At 47.7% G+C, this 24,076-nt stretch overlaps 1 protein-coding gene across 1 annotated transcript in view; it reads right to left on the minus strand.

Moving 5' to 3' along the window:
* The window catches only part of PLB1 (phospholipase B1), a 90,786-nt gene extending 67,358 nt beyond the window's left edge, over positions 1-23,428 (minus strand). The window contains exons 1-11 of the mRNA XM_040225697.1: positions 23,417-23,428; positions 22,780-22,866; positions 16,017-16,079; positions 15,200-15,279; positions 14,230-14,305; positions 13,185-13,289; positions 13,015-13,032; positions 11,531-11,569; positions 6,377-6,448; positions 5,506-5,580; positions 2,335-2,398 (exon numbers count right to left, since the gene is read on the minus strand). Coding sequence (XP_040081631.1) covers positions 2,335-2,398; positions 5,506-5,580; positions 6,377-6,448; positions 11,531-11,569; positions 13,015-13,032; positions 13,185-13,289; positions 14,230-14,305; positions 15,200-15,279; positions 16,017-16,079; positions 22,780-22,866; positions 23,417-23,428 — 691 coding nt within the window. The remainder of the gene's footprint in view (positions 1-2,334; positions 2,399-5,505; positions 5,581-6,376; positions 6,449-11,530; positions 11,570-13,014; positions 13,033-13,184; positions 13,290-14,229; positions 14,306-15,199; positions 15,280-16,016; positions 16,080-22,779; positions 22,867-23,416) is intronic.
* Between the last annotated feature and the right edge of the window lie 648 nt (positions 23,429-24,076).

Raw genomic sequence — 24,076 nt, forward strand, 5'->3', positions numbered from 1 at the left:
CGGGTGGAGTGATGTGAGGCACCTGGGCGGCCAGGGGCTGTGGCCTGTTGATGAAGGCAGTATCTTATTTTGAAATTATCACTTGTTCATTAGCTGGGTGTATATGGTGGATTGGTTTGAGAGAGAAAAGGGGACTACAAAAAAGGTTTTTGAAAATAACTCTGAAGGTAAAACAGTTATTTGATAAGAAAGTCTCAGTGAAAAATTGTCTTAATGGAAGGCACTTTGGTGCAATGGGTTTTTAGGATCTTTTTCAACCCTGGGAATTTCTGATTTGCTGAAGTAGAAATACTCCGCAGTAAAGATAAGTTCAACAAGCGTTTATCAGGCTCCCACCATGTGCTGAGTCACTGGTGATGTAAAGATAGATGATCTGCTCTTATAAGTACATATCAGCTGCCTTCATCTCAATTAGAAATTGTAAACATGGTCTCCAGAAGGTTGAATGACCTCACCAAAAATGTGACAATTATCAAGGGTGATAATAGCGTGACCCGGTGCTAAGTCTTTCTCCTGCCCTAACAGCCACAAGTGTGATTAAAATGTCCAATCAGATATCAAGTGCAGTAATGAAATGTATTTTTCATTTTTGTCCAGTTAGCTGTGGCCATTTTTCGAAATGACGCATTTTAGCGGGGTTACTCAGAGGGGCCAACCCAGCATTAGCCCTTGAGCACTGCCACCCAGTAGGCCAGTGCCGGCATTTTGTTCCCAGGCCTACTTGGTTAGATCAAGGGTGCCTGTATCTGTCCACCTGCTTATCCAAACAACTATCACCAGAGCATCTCATACCTCAAGGTCTCAAGATTTCTTGTGCTTACATCTTCAAGTGCCAATAAACAGGACCATCTCCAGGGTCAGGGGATAAAGGAGAGGTTCATGTTTCATTTGGCTTTCAGATGTTCAGATATGTTCTAATGGATTGCTTATCACTGTTGTGATAGGAACATAATCTGGACAGATTGCAATATCTTTAGAGACCATCCTTTTAGAATGATAAGATTAAAAGAGGATAGATATCATTTCACTGTAGAGAGTATGGCTATTAAAACAAACACCACCCTCCCTCTCCTTACACAAACATACATATATGTACACACATATATGTATAGACACGTGTATACATATATGTATATACACACATGCATATGTAATATACATATACACATACATCTTTGAGCTTTTGCTACTGGAGAGTCTACATATGAAGCTAATAATTTGTTTCTGTTACTAAAATTCTGCTAGCAAACTAGCCAACAGGAAGAGGCTGTCACTAATATGGGGAAGAAGCATAAAGATGCTGTGTTTGTGTAAGACTTTTATCACCTATTCCATTCTTCTGCAACTTAGTCAAGAGCCAGTTACGTACTGAAGTGTTCCATGAGATTTTTAACTTACTTGCCAGTCACTTGGCTTGATTAGAGTGTGTAGAGCTAAGACAGGCATGAAGGGCAAGCTGACACTTACTTGTTCTACTAACACTCAGCAAAAGGAGACAACCTGCCCACAAAGATTTGCATACCGTAACATCTCCAAACTTTGCTTTCTATCCTGGAAGGCACGTAGGAGGCATTGAACAATCGTCTAATAGATGAGTAAACAAGGGAACAAATCAATGAACACACAAGTCACTCCCCAGGACGCACGAGAACCCACTGCACGGTTGCAGAGATGCTCCTAGGCTGAGGTTCTGAGTCATGTGGGCCACCACACCCCCCCAACCCGGGGCCTGCCATGGCCTGGTGCACACAGCTATCACCCCCAGGTTGACTCATTTGGAGGAAAAGGCTCAGCCCTTAGGCAGCCCCTCTTTGGGAAGGTCTCTGCCTAGAACATTCCATGAGTCTCACTTTCATGACCCAGCAACAGTCATTTTGAAAATACCCAGAAATAGTGAAAACGGCACGTGTGTAAGACTTTGTGCTTTCCTGCGCTGTGCAGTGTTTGAGTACACCCTGACGGCCCTACTCAGAGCATGGACTTTTTGCTTCCTGCTTAAGGTAGTTCTGCTTTTCACAGAACAAATCTGCCTCATCGAGGCTTCCCAGCGGGGACAATGACATCACCTCCCTCACCCGACACCGGGCCCTTTGCAGAGCACGGCCTAGCACACAGTTAATGCTCAATAAATGCTTTCTGATAATGTTATCACATTTTTGTTAAAGAATAATCAAATACAGGCATGCACTTGCAAGTATACACACAGAGCTAGATGGCTTTGAAAACCTCTCAGGTATATCTCAGATTGTGGGGACTGACATCCTAAGGCTACTCTTACTGTGATGGGTTTAGACCTCACATGAGTTTACAAATCACTGGACTTGAGCCATGTACCTGAGGTGGGAACCATGTCAGAGGGATCCTTGTCAGAGCACCTGATTTCTGCTCCGTCTCTCACCTGAAAGGAGACACATGGAGAAATAGTAAGAAATGGTTCTTCCATGTAAGAAACTGGGTGAGAATTGTGCCTCTATTGGGGAGATACCACTTAATATAGAAACCTAGGCATCTTTTAGGAGTTGTCCCTCTCCTTCAACACTCACCGAGTGTCCACAAAACCCCTTCCAGCTGCTCCCAGGCCTCCCCCTCTTCTCTAGTCCCTCAGCCTAATTTCAGGCTTAATTACTTCTTTCTAAAATATGGCTGTATTCTTCAGCACCGTTGCTGCTGGCCTGTAGGCTTCCTCCTTAGCCTTCTGAATCCATTCAGAGGACTCTTTTTCTCTCAACATAAAAATCACTCCCTTGCCCAGATTCTCAGTGAAAGCAGGAATTTTTGTCTGTTTCGATTATTGTGTTTCCAGAGCCCATAACACTGCACAGTAGAAGCTCAGTAAATGCTTGTTGGTTAAATATGCATGTTTCTACTCTGTACGAACAGCAGCATTAAGTCCATCCTCCTTGGCATGGCCTAGGAGGCCCTCAGCGTTCCAAACTGTCCACTTGCTCTCTGTCCCCTCCGTGTCTCTGCCCAATACCCGCCTCTGCCCTTTCTTTCCTCTTCCTTCTCCCTGTTTCCCTCCTCCCACCCACCTGGCTGCACCTTCGTCACCCCCACGGCTTCTCAGCTCCCTCCTGTCGTGCACTTTCCAGCTGTGTCCTCAGAACACCCACGGGAACCTCACAGCGCCTGGCACATTGTGCAGCCACTGCTGGCTGACCCACTAGCCTGTCTGCACTTTTATCTCCTATACCTGGTCTTCATCCGCCCACCCCTTTAGTTTCTCAGCTGACAGTGATGAGATGCCTGCCCTGAGCCCCTGCCCTCACAGAGCCTGCATGCTAGTGGTACACAGCTGGGATTCAGTAAGTGTATCCTGAAGGGCTGTATTGCTCCCTCTTATATAAAACTCATGGCCCAGTTCAGTTCAGTTCAGTCGCTCAGTCGTGTCCGACTCTTTGCAACCCCATAAATCGCAGCACGCCAGCCCTCCCTGTCCATCACCAACTCCCGGAGTTCACTCAGACTCACGTCCATCGAGTCTGTGATGCCATCCACCCATCTCATCCTCTGTCCTTTGCTTCTCCTCCTGCCCCCAATCCCTCCCAGCATCAGAGTCTTTTCCAATGAGTCAACTCTTTGCATGAAGTGGCCAAAGTACTGGAGTTTCAGCTTTAGCATCATTCCTTCCAAAGAAATCCCAGGGCTGATCTCCTTCAGAATGGACTGGTTGGATCTCCTTGCAGTCCAAGGGACTCTCAAGAGTCTTCTCCAACACCACAGTTCAAAAGCAGCAATTCTTCAGCGCTCAGCCTTCTTCACAGTCCAACTGTCACATCCATACATGACCACAGGAAAAACCATAGCCTTGACTAGACGGACCTTAGTCGGCAAAGTAATGTCTCTGCTTTTGAATATGCTATCTAGGTTGGTCATAACTTTTCTTCCAAGGAGTAAGCATCTTTTAATTTCATGGCTGCAGTCACCATCTGCAGTGATTTTGGAGCCCCCCAAAATCAAGTCTGACACTGTTTCCACTGTTTCGCCATCTATTTGCCATGAAGTGATGGGACCGGATGCCATGATCTTCGTTTTCTGAATGTTGAGCTTGAAGCCAACTTTTTCACTCTCCTCTTTCACTTTCATCAAGAGGCTTTTTAGCTCCTCTTCACTTTCTGCCATAAGGGTAGTGTCATCTGCATATCTGAGGTTATTGATATTTCTCCAGGCAATCTTGATTCTAGCTTGTGTTTCTTCCAGTCCAGCGTTTCTCATGATGTACTCTGCATATAAGTTAAATAAGCAGGGTGACAATATACAGCCTTGACATACTCCTTTTCCTGGGTAGATACTGTTAAATGTGCATTATACTTTATAACTTAACACTTCTATGAGGTAGGATGATGACTCTCATCATTTCCCAGATTTGAAAAACCAAGGCACAGAGAGGTTGAGTACTTTGCCTGCTGACACAGAGCCAGTAATAGGAAGAGTCTGGGTTTGAACCCAGAGCCCACTCACTCAACTCACTGAGCCGTATTGCCTCTTAGATGTATCCTTATCGCTGTGATGTTAGTGAGAAAGTGTGGGATGAGTTGATAAATCAAGTCTTTCAGACTGTTATCTCTCAGGCTTTGCGATGCAGGCCCTGGCCATCAGCTTTGCCCTCACCACCCAGAGCAAACTGCACCCTCTTTTATCCAGTAGGGAGGTAGGGGTGGTGCTAGGACTGAGTTCGTCTCAACCCACATTGGTCCCTGGTCCTCTGAGAAGGAGGATGGCAACCTTCAAGTGTTTCTTGCATCCACAGAGGACTGTGGAGTGCCCTATCTAATCTCAACAGGAAGTATTAGAAAAAGACTGAGGAGATAAGTTATAAGGAAGACGGAAGTGAGTGTGTGGCAGCCCCTAAGGGGTGGCTGATGGCTGAGGACTTCCATGTTGACTGCTTTCAGATCTCACCCCGTTTCCCTGTCTTTTCTTGACTTTCTCTTCAGATTAAGGGCTCGGATGAGTTTAAAAGGGCTTGTCAGAGATTTGAGGAGGGCCTGAAGATTTTTAGGGTTTCCCAGGTGGCGCTAATGGTAAAGGACCTGCCCGCCAATGCGTGAGACATAAGAGACATGGGTTCAATCCCTGGATTGGGAAGATCCCTTGGAGGAGGAAATGGCAACCCACTCCTGTATTCTTGCCTAGGAAATCCCATGGACAGGAGCCTGGTGGCCTATGGTCCATAGAGTTGCAAAGAATCGAACATGATTGAGCACAATCATATACAAAGATTCTTGCCTCACATCAAAATAGACAGGGAGCCGGCAGCACTGAGCCCCCAGCATACCCAGTGAAGCCACGGGACGCTGGTTGCCAAGATCATTTTAAAGATGGAGTTGGAGGGCAGCCCTGCTTCAAGCACCAGGGGACACCCACACATGTGTTCCTTCACCCTCTCCAGCCTGCCCCCGGGAGTCCAGCACATAAAGAACCCTTGGAAGCTTCTAAAGACTCATCAAGGGGCTGCCCCTGGTTCATTTGCATGTTTGTCGATCACAGAACACCTCTCCGTACCTCAATCTTCACCTGGGGCTTTAGCATCCAGGGCAGATAGTTGCTGTTCCTATAGGTGAACAGATAGGGATTCTCCTGCAGAGAAAGATAATAATATTGTAACCACGATCCAGGAATCCATATCCCTGAATCATCAGGTCTTATCATCCAGCAATGCCTTTGGCCAATTTAAAGCATTCATACCATCCTTTAAATGATGAGAAAACCATGCTCTGGCTTTTCTTCTCTGTACTGCCCACTAGTTCCCTGCAGGAGTTCATTAACACTTTGAAATTCCCCATTTGCCACAGTCAGCTTCTCTTGCTCTCTACCTGGGGTTCATGCCACCAGGTGCAGTAGGTATATTTCCATGAAAACAGAACTTAAAGTTTCCTGAGAGCCAAGGCCAAGAGAAAAATAGGATGAATTGCATAGTTCTTACAGCCCAGTAAAAAAAATTACCAATTCATCAAGAAAGACAAAAATTTGACCAGCATTACATGATAAGAGGAATTCTACTCATTTACATTGTCATTTTTAAAAAGCAATTTATTCATCAACATTAATTCTACACCTACTATACATTAGGCACATATTTAAGACACCCATCTTGGCATTTGGGGCCAGGTGAGCTGTGGCTTTGTTCCTATGTCCTGCATAGGTATGGAAGGGGCCTGAGTTCTATTAAAACAGTTCTCCTGGCCCACAGGTATAAACCTTAGGTGTGCCCAGGCCCAGAAGAACAGACCCATGACTCTAATGGGGCTAATGTCTCATCCAGGTGAGACCCACTTTCACAGCAAAGCCCACTTCTTTGTGACCCCACCATTCTTCCCAACTCAGGAGGAGATTCCCCTCACCCCTACCTCTGCCCCCTCCAGTCCTTGCCTACCTGGGAAGGACATTTCAGAGGCCTTCTCTCTTTTGCACTGAACGGTTCATCTTTGTGTCCTGCTGGCAGCAGCTGTAATAGAAGGTAATATTTAGAACAGCAAAGTCTTACACAGGTAGCAGCATCCTAGGGTACCACTGAGAGAGGCTCATTCGCCCTGTGTTTCTCAGACTGTGACCCTGGGAGGGCAGCATTAGCTGGGAACACATTAGAAATGCCACTTCCCAGCCCCCAGCCCTGGGGTGGGACCCAGCTCTCTGTGTTTTATCAAGTCCTCCAGGGATTCTGATGCCTGCTCAAGCTGAATTCCACTGCAGGAGAGGAAACACCAATGCCCAGCCCACTGCTCCTATTACAGGGAAACTGAACACCGGAGAGAACTGAACACCATCTAGTCAAAGCTATGGTTTTTCCAGTAGTCACGTATGGATGTGAGAGTTGAGCCATAAGGAAGGCAGAGCGCCAAAGAATCGATGATTTCAAAATGTGACGCTAGAGAAGACTCTTGAGAGTCCCTTCAGCAGCAAGATCAAACCAGTAAATTCTAACAGACATCAGGCCTGAATACTCATCGGAAGGACTGATGCTGAAGCTCCAATACTTTGGCCACCTGGTGTGAAGAGCCGACTTATCAGAAAAGGCCCTGATGCTGGGAAAGAGTGAGGGAAAGAAGAGAAGGGGGGTGGACAGAGGATGAGATGATTGGATGGCATCATCAACTCAGTGGACATGAGTCTGAGCAAACTTAGGGAGATAGTAAAGGACAGGGAAGCCTGGCATGCTGCAGTCCATGGGGTCGCAGAGTCAGACATGACTGAGCGACTGAACAACAACTTGAGTTCCATTGCAGGAGAGGAACCACCGATTCCAGCCCACTGTTATGACAGGGAAACTGAACACCAGAGAGACTGAACTGAGACGAGGACTTGGGTGTCCAGATCCAATCGAATCACTCTCATGCAGCTGCCGGCTCCTGACCTTCCAGCAGCCGGTTATTTATTCTGCTTGACTTCCTGTCCCCCGTCCTTGCTGCCCTGCTGCTGCCTGGCTCCCTGATTACATTTTCCTCTGAGAGGAGAATAGGAATGGGAAGGAAAGGCAAATACACGGTGTAAACCAGCAGGAATGAATGAAACACTTGGTCACCTGGCAAGCCCCGTGTTTCTACCTGGGATACAGAGGCCCAGGGGCATGGGGCACAGCACGGCCCCATGCTAACAACCAGAGAGTGTGTCTGCATTTCAGGAACAGTGATAGTGGTATCAGCACTGATAGAGGCAGCTACTTAAATGATAACCAAAGCCTATCTAACATAGCAAAAAGTGATGTAGCAAAAAGCGTGTGGTGTATCCACAGGGAGAGCAGCAGAGGATCCGCTCCAGGAAATTCACTGGAGGGAAGATGAGAAAATGAAGGCAGCTGGAGAATTCAACGGAGGAGGAATTTTAAGCTCCTTCTGTTATTTTAAAATGTTCACTGTACATTTGTAAGGGACTTCCCAGGTGGCACGAGTGGTAAAGAACTGCCAATGAAGGTAGATGTAAAAGACATGGGTTCGATCCCTGGGTCGGCAAGATCCCTGGGTCGGCAAGATTTTCTGGAAGAGGGCACGGCAACCCACTCCAGTATTCTTGCCTGGAGAATCCCATGGACAGAGAACCTGGCAGGCTACAGTTCAAAGGGTCGCAAAGAGTCAGAGACGACTGAAGCAACTTAGAATGCGCACACACACACACATTTGTAAACACTTAAGAGGAAAATGCAGTGGCTTTGAGAGATCATAGATTTTCTCTTGCCCGCACTTCTACTGTTTGGAAACCTCGTGTTTGCTGCCATCACTGCTGCCCCCAAGGGCTGGGCTCCTAGGGCACCCCATCCTGCTACCCCCTTCCCCTCCCAAGCACCCCGATAAGGGACACAAGAGACAGTAGACTATGGGACGGACCCCCCTGTCTGGCTCAGTCACGGGCTCTGCCATCTTGCAAGAGCCTTTTAGACTCCTCAGCAGTATCTTATCCCAGCATCTGTGCCCAGTGAACAGGAAAGAACTTTACCCTTCTTGGGATTGGCTTGTCACCCAAATGGACCAGGTCAGATAAAAGGGTGTAATTAACCTTTTGGCAAAGGAGTGGCAACCTTTCGCTCAGGGGCTGGAGGAAGAACAGGGCTCCTCAGCTCCTTTCAGTTTTATTCTGATGGTGGACACTTCTGAGTATGGGAGTCCCACCCATAAGGTTCAGGACTGCTCTGAAAGGAAGTGTTCAGTGGGCCTGGCTTGGTGGCCTGAAGTCAAACTGGCCTGATTTCTCCAATCTTTCAAGAATTTAATCAATGATAGAATCTGGAAAGAAACACTGAGAAAACCACATCATGATTATTTTAGTCAAATGGATATCACAGAGCCTATTTTTTTTTTAAGGACTCCAAAGGAAGATTCATAGGTTTTCTCAATAAACCCATTTGCATGAATAATATTATCCTAAATGTCTCTTTATCCATCACCTACATCCTTCCTGCTGCCATTAATTCCCTTTACACCTGCTCTGACCCTCCATCCTCAGGATGGAAAATGACTTGGTCCATCAAAAGGACACTTGCATGTCCCTCCGTCCACCACCCCACGCTGCACACACACGCACAAGGACACTTGTGTGTCCCTCCGTCCACCACCCCACGCTGCACACACACGCACACCCTCCAGGGACACCGATGCTGGGCTTTGCTCTTGGTCTCCTTTCACTTTCATTGCTTGCCATCTCCTGTGCAGTGGCTTCCCTGCCCCTGAGATGAACTGGAGTGTGGGAGGGGCAGGGGGATGACCTTAGACATGCTCTTGAGATTCCCACTCCACTGGGAGCCATTCTCCAGCCTTCTTGCTCTGCCCTGAGATTCTAACACTAGCACAGGGCTTGGCATAAGGTGGGGGTCCGTGGCCACTGGATCTGGCAACTGAGCCCCCACAGGTGGGTCTTGTCAACACTACTGTTGTATAAGAATTATCAGAATTTACCAGGGAGGCAGGAAGGGCTTGGGAATGAATTACATCCCAAACACAAATCCTCCTCTGCTTTGTGTCAGGAGCTCAACTTCCATCTGAGTGGTTCATTCAGCTGGGATGGTGCTAGGTGTGTGGGGTTTCCTTTACCAACTCTCAGAGCTCACACCCATCCCGAACTCAGCCAGGGGAGCAGACACTGTGTGGTTGGCCCAGACAGTTCCACTGTTGTGTCCTGGGGTGAGGCCAAGGAGAGAAGCGATAAAATCCGGGCCCCTGTAGTCAAAGCAGTTCTGCTGGCGCCTCTCTGCTCCCCAAGCAATAGGGTGGCCCTCCCTCAGGCCTCTGTGGGTCTGTAAATCTGGGCATGATGGACATAACTGGATTTGACAACTCTGTGGTCTCGGTGGGGTCCAACATAGCAGAGACACACAGAGGTGAAGGAAGGGAGGCTCGTGGTCTCCCCATGTCCCTGGGAGGACACAGGGGAGAACCCAAGGGGGAATGCTCCTGTTTTTTCCAAAGCCTTCTGAGGCTGGCCAGGAGAGAAAAGGGGGCCCAGAAAGACCATGTGATGCACCTCAAGAAACAACCAAAAGCATAGCTGGACCCAAACCTAGGTTTTCTGGCTCATTACCCGGTGCCCTTTCCCAAAACCTGTTACCGCCCTGCTTTCTCATAAATTACCCGGGGCCTGCAGGAGCTGTCTGTGTGTTCTGGCAGCTGTGCTTACTCTGGGAGTAAGATGGTGGAATAGCCTGTCATTTCACCCAGGAGGAACAAGGGCACAGACCTTCCTGGGGACACACTTCTCTCCTAGCAACTCAGCTCCAGAAGTGTGAGGCCTCTCGCTGGGAAATGGTTGCTGTTTGGGGTGGGCAGGTAACTGCCCATCTAGGAAAGCCACCTCTACCTCAAAGCCCCTGGGACACCAACTAGGTCCCAGTCCCTGGTCTTGAATGCAAGACCTTCTGTTCCTCTCTGGGTTCCTGGGGAGGAGAGAGGTTTGGCTGAGCTTAAAGCATCAGCTCTCCTCCCGCAGAGAGAGGATGGGGGAGGGCAGCCTGTGTAGGACGAGTCACTTTCCTTGGCACTTCACAGGAGATCAGCAGCAAAGTGGTTTTCTGGCGGAATATCTTGCCCAGGGGTCAGGCCCACTAAAAAGGGTCCTCATCCAAAGAAATCAAATGCCTCCTCTGAAGGCTGGTGTGACTCCATGGACCCAGGCTGCCTGGGCCGGCCCTGCCCTCCCTGTCTCATCGGCTACCACACACCCAACTGCAGCTGCTCACGGACTCAGCACTGCACCCCAGTCGAGGAGATGGAGAGAAAATTTTTTCTAATTCAAGGAAGAAGAAAACCAAGTTTCTGTCTTGGGAATTCTAAAAATAAGACAGCTTGGATGGGGAAAAAAAGTAAATGGCAAAATCAGGTCTCAGTCTGGTGTCCTGGAGAGGCTCAGAGTCTTGACAGAACATTCCATCCATTGACGAATCCCAGACAGCCCTGGGGGAAACTTCAGAGTCTGGGGAAAGCCTGTCCCAGTCAGAGGAGGAAGGGTCACTATGGTGAGTACTTGCCGTGGGCTGGGAGGGAGGGAGCCACATACTCACCACGTGTCGGCTCAGGGGTTTTGCAGAAAGGGAGCTGAGACCCTAGGTTCACACGCCCGTGAGAGCTTTGAGCCCAGGTCTTCATCACTCTCGAGTCTGCACTCACCCCAGGCACCACCCTGGGCCCTGGGAACCGCATGACAGCCCTTAAGTGTGAAGTGAGAGGAACCCAGACCCACTCGCTACGTGAGCCTGATCGCTAGTGCCTGACTCCCAGTGAAGTCTCCCAGACAGACTCCAGGGAGGTGTCCCTGCCTCCAGGAAGAGCAGAACTGAGGCTTTCCAGGGAGCCCTGCTCACTGTCAGGGCTACAGCCCAGCTTCTGGGAAGAGGAGGGGAAACTCCCAGGGGTCCCAGCTGGGCTATCACTATGTGTGGGAGGGACCCCTGGTGGCCCAGAATCACCATCATCCTGGAGTCCTCGTGGTTCCTGCAGCCCCTCCAGCAGAGAGTGGGCAGGTCGGGTGCAGTGGCAGAGTCCTGCCCCTCCTTCCACAGAACAAACCCCAGGTTATCAGTGCAGCCCTGGGACCCCCAGCCACTCACCATGTTGTTCCAGAGAGTCAAGTCGAGAGCAGTGGGATCCTGGAACAGCCACTCCCCCTGAAAGAGAACCAAATGAAGAGCCCTGTGTGCCCCGAGGGATGGGATAGCCCTGCCACACACTCTCGAAGCTCTCCTGGCAGAGATGGGGGGCCCCGATGCGCCTCGATACTTCATGCTTCCCCATCAAGAATGGTGGGAATGTAGAGGACTGCTGTCTGGGGTCAGGGCTGGGAGATGAGGGCCGGGAGGGGCAGGTTACACGCCTGGCTGCTCATCGTGGGGTTGTACACACTGAACTAAAGAGCAGAAGGAGCAGGTGGCACGGAAGTGATTCAGGTGTGGTCTGAGTAGGAGGGGGATGAGAACTAATATTCCTCCTCATCTTCTTTCTAAGCCACTATTTAAACATCACAGACGTCCTGGAGGGACACAGTGACTCCAGGAAACAGAAACCAAGAGCCTGGAGGGAAAACTGCCCCAGATGCATGGTGCTAAAGCCCCAGAGGCATCAGAGACCTTGCTGAGCTGAGCGTGCCTGGACCCACCACGGCGCTTGTGGTTGCGGGCCTCCTGGGGTGAGAGGCATTGGTCCAGTGACCTGGGTGAGGAAGCAACTCGAATCACCCTCCCTTGTAAGGATGGGTGTGGAGGAGCCTGCAGAGAGAGGAGTGTGGCTTGGTGCCTGGAAATTCCACCCTGAATAGTCACCGTAGCTGAGAGATACGGAGGGCTTCCACACACCACGCACTGTTCTAAGTTCCTCACACCTATTTATTCACCCGTGACAACCACCCTTACTCCTTGGAAGAAAAGTTATGACCAATCTAGATAGCATACTCAAAAGCAGAGACATTACTTTGCCGACTAAGGTGTGTCTAGTCAAGGCTATGGTTTTTCCTGCAGTCATGTATGGATGTGAGAGTTGGACTGTGAAGAAGGCTGAGCACTAAAGAATTGCTGCTTTTGAACTGTGGTGTTGGAGAAGACTCTTGAGAGTCCCTTGGACTGCAAGGAGATCCAACCAGTCCATTCTGAAGGAGATCAGCCCTGGGATTTCTTTGGAAGGACTGATGCTAAAGCTGAAACTCTAGTACTTTGGCCACCTCATGCGAAGAGTTGACTCATTGGAAAAGACTCTGATGCTGGGAGCAGAGCAGATTGGGGGCAGGAGGAGAAGGAAAGGACAGAGGATGAGATGACTGGATGGCATCACGGACTCGATGGACGTGAGTCTGAGTGAACTCTGGAAGTTGGTGATGGACAGGGAGGCCTGGCGTGCTGCAATTCATGGGGTCGCAAAGAGTCGGACACGACTGAGCGACTGAACTGAACTGACAACCACCCTAAAGGAGGGACTACTAACCATGGCCCTAACATCCCAGGTGAGGAACCAAAGCACAGAGAATTCAGACAATTTGCCCACGGTCACACAGCCAGCCCATTCCAGAGCTGGAAGCTGTCTGTGTGAAGTCCATGCTCTTTACCTCCGGGCTGCTCTGCCTCTCGGAACCCACCTCACAGGGTTAGCCAGCCCCACAGGCAAACGGGCCCCAGAGTATGAGAGAACTGCAGCATTCCCCTGAGACTGCACGTCCTGGGCTCCTGTGGAGGAGAGGGCGGGGGCAGGAGAGGGTGTGGGCCGGGCCTCACTCACTGAGGGTGGCGGCAGGGCTCTCTCGTAGAAGAAAGGCTGGAAGACAACCGCGAAGGACTCCTGCTCGTTGTACTTGCTGGAGGCCAGGAGACGTTCCCAAGTTTCCTGAAGAAACAAGCACCGTCAAGGCTCAGCCTGCCCCATCCTCCCGACCTCCCAGCAAGGAGCTCCCAGCAAGTCCCTCACCCCTGCACTGGTCAGAATGACCCACCCATGCTGGTCTGATTTGTGTGCTGTTTGCAAGCTCCTCTCATCTCATATTTTGGGGTCTTATGATTGACTAAATTGGGTTTTCATTCTCCTCTGAAGTGCTAGCATCAGGTAATAGCAGAGTTAGACCTGAAATACATTCTCTGAGAGCTCAAGAAGTATACAGCTGCCTACCACATAGCTAGGGCCCCCACGCTCTCTTCAAGGGCTGAGTTCTGTAGAGGGATATGCTATGACCCCGTCAGAAACTGTCCCTTCCTGAGTAAGTTAAGTGCCATACCGCTTCACAGGTATAAATTTCTTCTTAGATTAAAAATCATCGTGGTAACGTGTATCAGTGGGAGCTGTGCTCTGTGCTGTTTGCTGGTGGGGATGAAGGCTTCCACTGAGCCATCCGCACTGTCATGGGGTCTCTGCTGTAAGCTGGATACATGTCTTCAGGGGCTATTGTTCCTGGCTATAGTCTGGGGCACAAACCTAATCTGGGCAAACTAGCTCAGCAGCCACAGTATAAGCGGTAATGACCAAATGATCTCAGAGTGACCTCCAAAGCTCTTCAGCATGTTTAACCGTAGGTACCACCACCACCCTTGCCCTTCCATCTACTCTCCCCGCAGCAACCAGTACTGTAGTCCTCACTTCACATCCAGGAAAATCACATCCCCCCCAGAAGTGCCGCTAGAGGAGTTGCTGCCTTGGGTTCCTGACTCTCAGTCCCGACTTCAGCAGGTGGGGCCCCACCTCAGCAAGCTGGCACCCTCATTGTTCCTACACCTCTGTTTTCATGGCCACCCTCCCCTGTGAGCCAGCAGCCAGTGTCCCAGAGTGGGCTCACCTGGTAAGCCCACTGGGTCACAACACTGCTCAGCTGCGAGGTCTCCCCTGAGCACCTGCAGGGCTGGGCCGTGGGGCTGCAGGTTAAAACAAGCCAGAAGTGAGTGTGGATGCAGTGCTGGGACCATCCAGGCAGCCCCTTGGGGAAAGATGGGGACGCGGGGACCTGGGTACTACTTAGGGAGCAGGGAAGGGATGAGCTGGGGGTCTCAGAGGGTCCAGGAGAAAGAAGGAAGGAAAGAAGAAAGGGAGGATGGGAGGGACACATTGGGGAGAAAAAGGGTACATTATGGAGACATCTCCTGATACACTGCCTCCCTCCCTCCCCCAGAGGCCCACCTTCTCTCCTTCTTTCTCCTACTCCAAGACCCTCTCCCTCTTCCTCTTCAAATGCCCCTTTCCTCTCCTTTCCATCGCCACCACCTCCAACCATCCCTGTCCTGACTTTATCCACGTGAACTTCTTTTCTGGGTTCAGCTCAGTCGCTCAGTCATGTCTGACTCTTTGCGACTCCGTGGACTGCAGCACTATCCATCACCAAGAACATCACAAAGGATATCTTTTCTGGGTACAAGGCCAGAAATCTCAAGATTTAGGTTCAGAAAGTTTAAATTCTCTGAAACATTTCAGAAATATATGGGGATCAAGTTGTGTGAAAATAAAATCCACTTAGGCTAAATTGTCTCTCCAGTGTCCTGAAGTAACACGTCTTGGCTTCTGGATGTTCTACCCAAGCTGTTTTTTAAACTCTCAAGTCATTCTGGTGGGAGTAGGGCCCCTGGCGCCACGTCAACCAGAGTGACTATTTCATTCCTTAATTCAGGCCACTCCTGCAGCCCAACTCTGCCCCCACCGGCTGTGTGATCACACACACGTCCCCTCGCCTCTCTCCAACTCCAAAGTGCCTCACACAGTGCCTGGCCTGTGGTACCAAGCCGCAAATGCCAGTCGCCTTCCACTTCCCTTTTTACCTAAGCAGAGTCTTCTGATGCCAGTGTGAGCCCCTTAGAGCCTCGGAGAGATCGACCAGGTTCACAAATGCTTTGGGGACCTAGGGGGATACAAGGGAAAAGATGAACATTAGCAGAGTCAGGGTCACAGCTCCATGGCCCTTCTGGAAGCCTTGGTTTGAGCCTAGTTTGGGATCCAGTTGAGCACGATGGGCCTCTCTTTGTTAAACAGGTGGGCCCTTTGGGAGATAGTTGGTTAGGGTTGGTTCAGAGCTTTTAGCCCTGCCGCTGTGCCATCATCCCCCATGGTGGGCAGGGTGCCTCCCCACCACAACAGGGCAGCAAGACCTGGTGATAATTGGACTGTAGACTCTCTTCTTCTCCCAGAGCTCCCCTGGGGGTTCCAGGACATGCAGTGTTCTCACTGGTCACTTAGTGGAGCTTTGAGGGTTCTCAAGGCCCCTCCAGGCCATCACCACCCTAGATGCAGTCAGAGCCAGTCCTCAGGAAATAGCAGGTCACCAAGAACTCAGGGAAGAACTGGCCTATATCCTTCCTCCTCTCCAGAAGTCCCTCAGGAATATCCTTTGCAAGAGTAAAGAGTTCTATATCTGACTCGTTTTTCAGCAAAAGGCCAAGAAGCCTGGCTCCTCCAATGCCTTCCCTTTCTCTGGGGTCTTGGACTCCCTCCTGGGAGTCTGTTTCCCCATCCCAGTGGAGGCCATTTAGAGGAAACCAGAACCCTACCAACCCACAGAAGGGCAGTTTCTCTTGGCTGCTGCAGGCACCTGTGACGGAGTTCTGGGTGCCTGGGCCCACAGAGCTGGGGGAGCCTCACCTCCTGGTGCAGGTAGTCCAGCATCCTGGTCAGCTGGTCCATGCTGCTCGTCACGTGACTTTGCTGTGGAAGGAGAAATGTGCTAAATGTGGGTGGGACGAGATGCCCAGGCTCACATGGGCCTGTCTCTTGCTTCCCCCAGCCACCCCCACCCACCTCGATGGGCCTGATAGCGACAAAGGCCCTTCTAGATCCCAGTCTCCCACAGACAGGTGTAGAGTTCCCAGAGCTCCCTAGGTTGGTTTTTTTTTTTTTTTTTTTGGTCCATTCTCTGACTTCCCCGACCCATCACCCACCATCAGGAAAAAAGTTTCATGTCAGGGAAGAGCAAGCCCAAGATCAAGGCAATTAGAAAGCTGACATTTGGGACAGGAGACCAGACTTACTCCCAAAGGCTGATGGAATCACTTTGACCTGAAGAAAATCAGGTCCAGAGTGGGGACATAATTATGCTTGGATTTAAGGACTCAGAAAGTCCTCCAAACTTTTCAATGGCACTCTTAGCAGACCTCCCCCTGCCACATCCGCTCCAAGAAAAGGACTCCTGTCACTATTTAAAGACACCTCCTACCCACCCAATTCCTCTTGTGTAATGAAAATAAGCAAATAAGAGCACTTCAAAAAAACAGCCCTGGTTTATGTTCTCAGTGTGAAAACAAAACAAAAGTAAACTTTTCAGTAAGACAATCTTCTCAGCTGCCTGCAAACCTGATGTCCCCCGAGGCAACATGGCTCAGAGGAAGACAAAGCATGCCTTGCAGGCACTGACTCTGGAGACAGCTGTCAATCTCTCAGGCTGGGACTGCTTGGAGGGCAATCTCCCCCATCCTGTGTCTCTGCTTCAGTGCAAGGCTATCCCCTGCTAGCCAGTCCTGCTCATGCTGCTGCCATAGCCAGCAATAAAGCCTTCTGTCTCATTTTTTTCTCTCCCTGAGCATGACATTCAGCATCACACTTTCCCTTCTAAAGAGGCATGGGAAGTCTGTCGAGAAAGGGCCTCACTTCCCCTCTGGACCATACTCAGGGCATCCCTCTTCTCTCGGGGAGTCCCTGCATGGTTCTCCTTGGACTGCAAACCCTGCTTTAGAAAATTCTTGGTCAAGGTGCCTATTCACTGCTGCAGAGTGAGCTGGGGCCCACCTAGGCTTTCCAAGTGCTGAATGGTTGCCTGTGGGGCACCAACTGTCCCTGTTCTTTAGTGGAAGACATGATACTCCTCTAAAATGTCCCTTGCCTGTGATGTCACATATGATAAACTCCTCCAAAAGTTGAAATCAGGAAAAAAGTTTATTTCTTCAAATGCATGCGTCCTAAGTCATTTCAGTTGTGTCCGACTCCTTGCAATCCTAGGGACTGTAGCCCATTAGGCTCCTCTGTCTATGGGATTCTCCAGCAAGAATACTGGAGTAGATTGCCATGTACTTCTCCAGGGGATCTTCCTGACCTAGGGATTGAACCCATCTCTTACGTCTCCTGCATTGGCAGGAGGGTTCTTTACCACTTGCACCACTTGGGAAGCCCTGTTTCTTCAAATGAACTTGCATATTTCCATTGATATCTTTTGCCACTAGAATCAGAAGAATGCTCCATTATCAAACATGTGCCTGCAACAACTTTTTCTAACAAATTATTTCCCTGGATTCATTCCGAGAAGTAAGATTATTCAGCCAAAAGGCACAAACACTTTTCGATTTCTTGAGTCATACTGCCAGTGTGTGCCCTCCAAAATGTTGACATCCATTTCTAAAGGCATCTGAAAGAATAAGCGAGTGTAGTTTTGAAACCGAGGGTTGTTATCCATTAGATACATTAAACTGTAACTTGCTTAATAAATAATGAACTGTAATCTGCTTTCACTGATCAAGTTATCTTTAACTGTTTTCACAATAACTTGTATGTCCTCCAAGCATGACGTAGCTTAAACAATGAGATGTTTGCCCAAGTTGTTTTTCAGGGATTTGAAGTCAGCTGTTCAATGGCTCGAGCTCCAACTGAATAAGAATGGTTGAGACTTCCAAATGGGCGTGTGTTGAGTGTTCCATTGGTGACCTTTTGATACCAGAAGACCCTGAATTCCACCTTCAGAACAGGCTGACACAGCCCTTTTCTGAACACGTGTCCCATGAAGAAGCAGGTATTAACAGCTTGGTTGCACCTGTGCAGAACTACAATTCCCTCACTTTTTCCTTCTCTCCCCACCTTTCTCCTACACTCCCCATGTCTCAGATCACCGTGTCTCTTTATCCCATAAATGTCCCGAGGTAGATGTGAGAATTGTTCTCCCACCTCCTCGCTTGGCTGCCTGGTGAGTAAATCCTTTCTCTCTGCAAACCTTGGTGTCCCATGGCCTGCTGTGCATGGGGCAAACAAACTGGGTTCAGGAACGAATTCTTGCAGTATCAGTCTTCATCTTTTTCCTTTCTCCTCTCTCTTATTCTGATTTTTTTTTTCTTACTCCCCACATTTAGACTTTAACTGGAGAGCAGTAAGAGTCCAGACCCTAAACTCATCCCTGTGTCACTGCTATGAGCCAGGTCACCAGCTGCCTCTGAAGCACCTGCCTCTGAATAGTTGGACCCACCATAGCAGGCCTGAGGCAGCACTGTCACTGCCTAATGAGTGGCTCCTCATCCTCTTCCTCTTACAACCCTGGTCTTAAGAAACCCCTAAAGAGCAAATGTGGACCCAGGCCCTTGTCTATTCCCCATGAAAGGAGCCCCAAGGCCTCTTATAGGAGGAAAATTGCAGGTCCTAAGTAGGACAGGAACTTATGTGTTCAATTTCTCCTTAACAGAAAAATACCTTTATTTCATATGAGCTATTTCAGGGAACCTGATGTATGTATGTTGCCAGTAAAGGTAGAACTGCTTTGAGGTCAGGTGGAAGCCTGGAGCCCACAGTCTCAGAGTATCTCCTGCAACTCCTGAGACTGCAGAACAACCCCTCATGGAGAGGCTGTGCCTGTGATGTCCACTGGGGATGCAAACTGCTGTGTAAGAACTGCTCAGATGGTGGTTCTGGGTTAGCTGTGACCAGAGGCATCACCAGGAAGACTTGGATGTGAGGGGTGGGTCTGTGCTGCAGAAGCAAGACTGGAGGAATGAAGGGAGGAAGCAGCCAACCCAGGCCAAGGATGCTGAGAGCCAGACCTATGAGCCACGAGGTCCTATGGGGGCAATGGCAGTGGAGGTGGGATTTATTCTAGGCTCAAAAGCCTTGGTGGTCTTTGTGCAAAACAAAAATCAAGATAGAAGAAAATATGCAACGAAGTGGGAATTTAAGTGAATGCTAGTAAACATTGCTACATTGAGCTCATTTTACAGAGATTAAGTCACTGGTACGTAGCCCTTTAGAAATCAGAGGTGAGGCGTGATTACTTTTGTCATATGTTTACAGCCAATTAAAAGTGTGAGGTTCTAAGTGTGAACAAACTTAATCCATATGTCTCAACATGACTAGATCTTGAGGGAATTTCACATAGTGACAAAAAAGAATCATTAGGTTGGTAACAGTGTTGGGAAGGTTGTAGAGAATGGGTGCACTCAGACATTGGTGAGAATATGTGATATTGTGATTTATAATACAGAGTATATATTTGGTCTTTGTCCCTTTTTATGGCACAGAGTTTATAAACCATTGGAATTTCCTAAGTGATGAGAGCATAAAAGTGTGTTTTGCTATGCTAATGAGGTGACTTTTGGACTACCCCTAAGGGCAGAGGCTGGTTGCCAGGAGAATCAACCCTGTGGCTAGAGAGTTGGAACTTAAGTTTCCTCCCCCATCCCACCCTCTACCTGGGGCTGAAAGCTGAATCAACTGCCATTGGTCAATGACTTAGTCAGTCATCATACTATATAATGAAGCCTCCATAAAAGCCCAAAAGGATAGGTTCAGAGAGCTTCCCAGTTGGTGACCACCTGGATGTGCTGGGAGAGTGGCCCAGCTGGAGAGGGCATGGAGGTTCCTGGCTCTTTCCCCATAACTTGCCCAGTGTATCTCTTCCATCTGGCTGATCCTGAGTTATGTCCTTTTATAACAAACCAATAACCCAATAAGTAAAATGTTTCCCTGGGTTCTGTGAGCCACTCAAGAAAACTAACTGAACTCAAGGAGGGGCTTGTTGGAATCTCCAATCTATAGCCAGTTGAGCAGAAGCTCAGATGACAACCTAGACTTGGGACTGGCATCTGAAATGTGGGCTGGGGGACAGTCTTGGAGGACTGGGCCCTTAGCCTGTGAGGATCTGATGCTATCTCTAGGTAGATCATGTCAGAATTGAGTTGAATTGTAGGACATCCCGCTGGTATCTGAGAACTGCTTAGTGGTATGGAAAAGCCCCTTTACATGCTGGCATTGGTCCTAAGATATTAGACTATAAATGGGTTTGGCTCCTTTGGAGGGCAATTAGGTAGTCCTTCAAGATTTAAATTGTATGTATCTGATAACCAGCAATTCTCTGTTTAAGAATCTACTCAAGGCACTTCTCTTCAAACTGCCTTGATCATGACCCATGGTGTGAGGTATATTTCACATCACAACCCAGTACATACATATCTATATATAAATGAAACAAAAATAATCACAAGCCAATAAACTCTACATGCAATAAACTCTAGTATTTTATAGTTGATTCTATTCTATTTTTTATAATTTTTGGTTGTAATCTTTTAAACTGATTTTTGACCCATTAATATACTTCAATCTACAGTTTGAAATATAATTACACTATAATTGAATACAATGAAATATAATCACTGTATTTAGAAAAACACTATGTTCAAGTAAATGAACAAGATTGTTTCCAATAGTGAAAACTAGAAACACCTAAATGGTCACCAATATAGAAACAGCAAAATAAAATCTGGTAAACATACACTATGGGATATTATTTAGCAATTAAAGGAATACATTTAATCTATAAGTATCATCATGACTAGATCTCAAAAATATTTAGTGAAAAAAATTATTCAATAGTAGATATAATATAGCACTATTTATGTTAAACCTCTCTCATATACACACCCATAAAAGAATACTAGGAATTACAGATGTGCAAAATACTTGGGAGAAAAAAGTGAGAGGATCAGAGGTGTTGGCTAAAGAATATTTTCGCATTAACTGTAATGCTTCATTTTTAAAAGGAGAAAGCATCTGAGCACTGCTTGTGTAGTTAGAAATTTAAAAAAGTAAATAATACATAAACGGACACATGCACCCAGGAATATATTGTGTACGTATTTAAGAATCAGTGTAATGTATTGAAGGAATAAATACATGAAAGAATGCAAGAATTCATGCAGCAATGCTTGAACCCAAGATAAAATGTGTGGAAGAAATCATGAATGAGTGGAGGCGTTAATGAATACATTCAAATATTTAAAAAGTCAAATGCTAGCATGAACAACTCATCATAAATACCATAATATGTGCCTGCATGTAAGAGGAAAGCATGAAGTTATGCATGAATAGATAACTGATGGATGGACGAATGGATGCATGAGTGGATATACAGAGGAATATAGCAATGCCTAATTGCTTGTTTGAACATTCAGTGCATGAATGTGTAAATTCATGAGTACATGCTGGTTTGTGTGACGGCCTAAGTGGAGGGTGCCCAGAATAAACAGATAATGTAAATTTCACTTGCCATGGGAGAAGACAGAAGTGAAGTAGAACAAGATTCAAGATCTACATGCCCAACATCACCAAAGGAAGTGGAGTCCTGATGGTAGGCCGGGAATCGTGGAGCATTTGGAGGAAGGTGAGAGTATGTGTTTGGGAGAGGGACACAGAAAATAAGAGGACAGCACCCAAGGAACTTCACCCTTGCTTGTGCCATGGCCTGGTGGAGGCCCTGGAAGGTGGCTGAAAGGACAGCGAGCAGGCACTTGAACTGTTGTAAGTGGTGGGGCCATCCTGGAGGCAAGCAGGCTCCTGAAGAAGCATCTGTGTGCCATTGATGTCACCATAGCCTAAGCTACCCTTTCACCTTCAACTGATCCTAACCTAGACACTCTTCAATAAAGATGTAAGTCACAGTCGGTCACCTATATATAACATTTTAAAAGTCATATATTTCATATCCCATTCCTGGGAATGCCAAAGAGCCTTGACAATATAGTCAACCTATATGAACAACTCAACAACTTTCCTTTAAAACTGGAGTTCACAGTAAACTAGTTAAGAGGCAATGCCAAAAGTACAGATCCTGCTTTAACTCCTGATGTCAGCATTTAAATAAAATTGGAGCTACAAGAGGCAAAATGATCTTTTATCAGAAAGTGAATTTTCCTCAGTTGCAGAATGATCACTGGCTCAGTTTATCTATATCATGGTTTCCTCTTCCTGATAGGATGGTAAGTTAAGAATTCCCCCATAGCTCAGTGGTAAAGAATCCTCTTGCAGTGCAGGAGATGTAGTTTTGATCACTGGATTGGAAAGATTCCCTGGAGGAGGGCATGGCAACCACTCCAGTATTCTTGCCTGGAGAATCCCCATGGACAGAGGAGCTTGGGGGCCATAGTCCATGGGGCTGCAAAGAGTCGGACACAACTGAGCGACTAAGCGTGCATATATGCATGTCCCTCAGCATGGTTCCTCGGCCCTTAGATATCTGTCTGTCTGTCTGTCTACCTGCCTGCCCTAACTTGGAAATGAGTGCCATCAGGCCCAGCCTGCCAGGTGCACATCAGTCAGGTTTAGTTCATTCACTCGGCACCCACCCCAGCATCTGCAATTCCTCTGCCTCCCGCCTGAGGTTTACCTGTTGGCTGGAGGAACACAGGTGACACTGGCTAGCATTACTGAAGAACACATTGATGAGCTTCCAATCATTTTGAAAGTCAAGTTGCTGTAAAAAAGAAATAAAGCACGATACCATGAAAAAGAGATGGCAGGGAATCCTGGTGCCAAAAGAGCTTCTTTCTTTGCATGTCTTTTGATTTCATACAAGCCCCTCCCCAAACCATATGTATGGATTTTTTCAAAAGGAGACGTCTAGGGTAGGCATTTAAAGTTGTAGAACTTTAGCATCCGCTAGATCAGAATCCCCCAGATCAGTGGCTCAGATGGTAAATAATCTGCCGGCAATGCGGGAGACCCGGGTTCAATCCCTGCTCTAGAGGCAATATGGAAAAATTCATCATTAGATCCAACAATCCATTTCCAAAAATGAGTCTTAAGGAAATGGATATGTGAAAGACTTAGTTACAATGATGAAGCCTTGTCATAAGAGTCAAAAGTTGGAAACAATATAAATGCCTAAAATAGAGGATTGCTGTGTAAACCATGGAACACTCATGACATGAAACACCATGCGACTGTTCAAACGGTGCTGGAAAGCATAACTGCCATCAGCAGAAATATGATGTCAAGAAAAGCAGACTGTAAAAAGTATATACATCGAGCAACATGGCTATTTTATAAAATGTATACAAACGTACGTGCCTGGAAAAATTATGGAAGGGAATGTACACCAACTTGTCAACAGTAACTATCTCTAGACATCAGATTTAAGGATGGTTTGGGATGATTTTAGTATTCTTTTGTTTATCTGTGTTTTCTGATCTTTCTCTAATGAACATGTGTTACTTGTGGAACAAAAAAACAAACTTCTGTTTTGTAAGAGGCAGCATGGTGCTCCGGAGGAGCATTGGATGTGAATCAGGCACTTTTGATTTTAGCTCTAACTAACTGGCTGTGAACTCAGACAGGTCATAAGACTTTCTGGGGCTTCAGTTTCCTCATCTGCAAAATGACAGGATTTGATTCAAGACCTCTAGCCATTTTCCAGAATGTTATGATCATTCCAGAAATTTGAGAAGTCTCTAGTTTGGAAGAAGCCACTCTTTACAGCATTGCTCCTATATTTGCCCCTGTCCTTGTATAAATTGGAATGACCTGGCTTGAACATCCCAACTCTTTAATGATTGCATGGCTGGCTGAGACAGTGGCTTCCCTTGGTTCCAGTGGTTCAGGCTAAGTCCCTCATTAAAAGCCAGCTTGGTAGCAAAGCTTCCCTAGATTTGATACTTGTCCATAAGGAGAGCACAATAGATTAG

The sequence above is a fragment of the Oryx dammah genome, unplaced genomic scaffold, assembly GCF_014754425.2.
Source record: "Oryx dammah isolate SB20612 unplaced genomic scaffold, SCBI_Odam_1.1 HiC_scaffold_25, whole genome shotgun sequence".
Classification (NCBI taxonomy): domain Eukaryota; kingdom Metazoa; phylum Chordata; class Mammalia; order Artiodactyla; family Bovidae; genus Oryx; species Oryx dammah.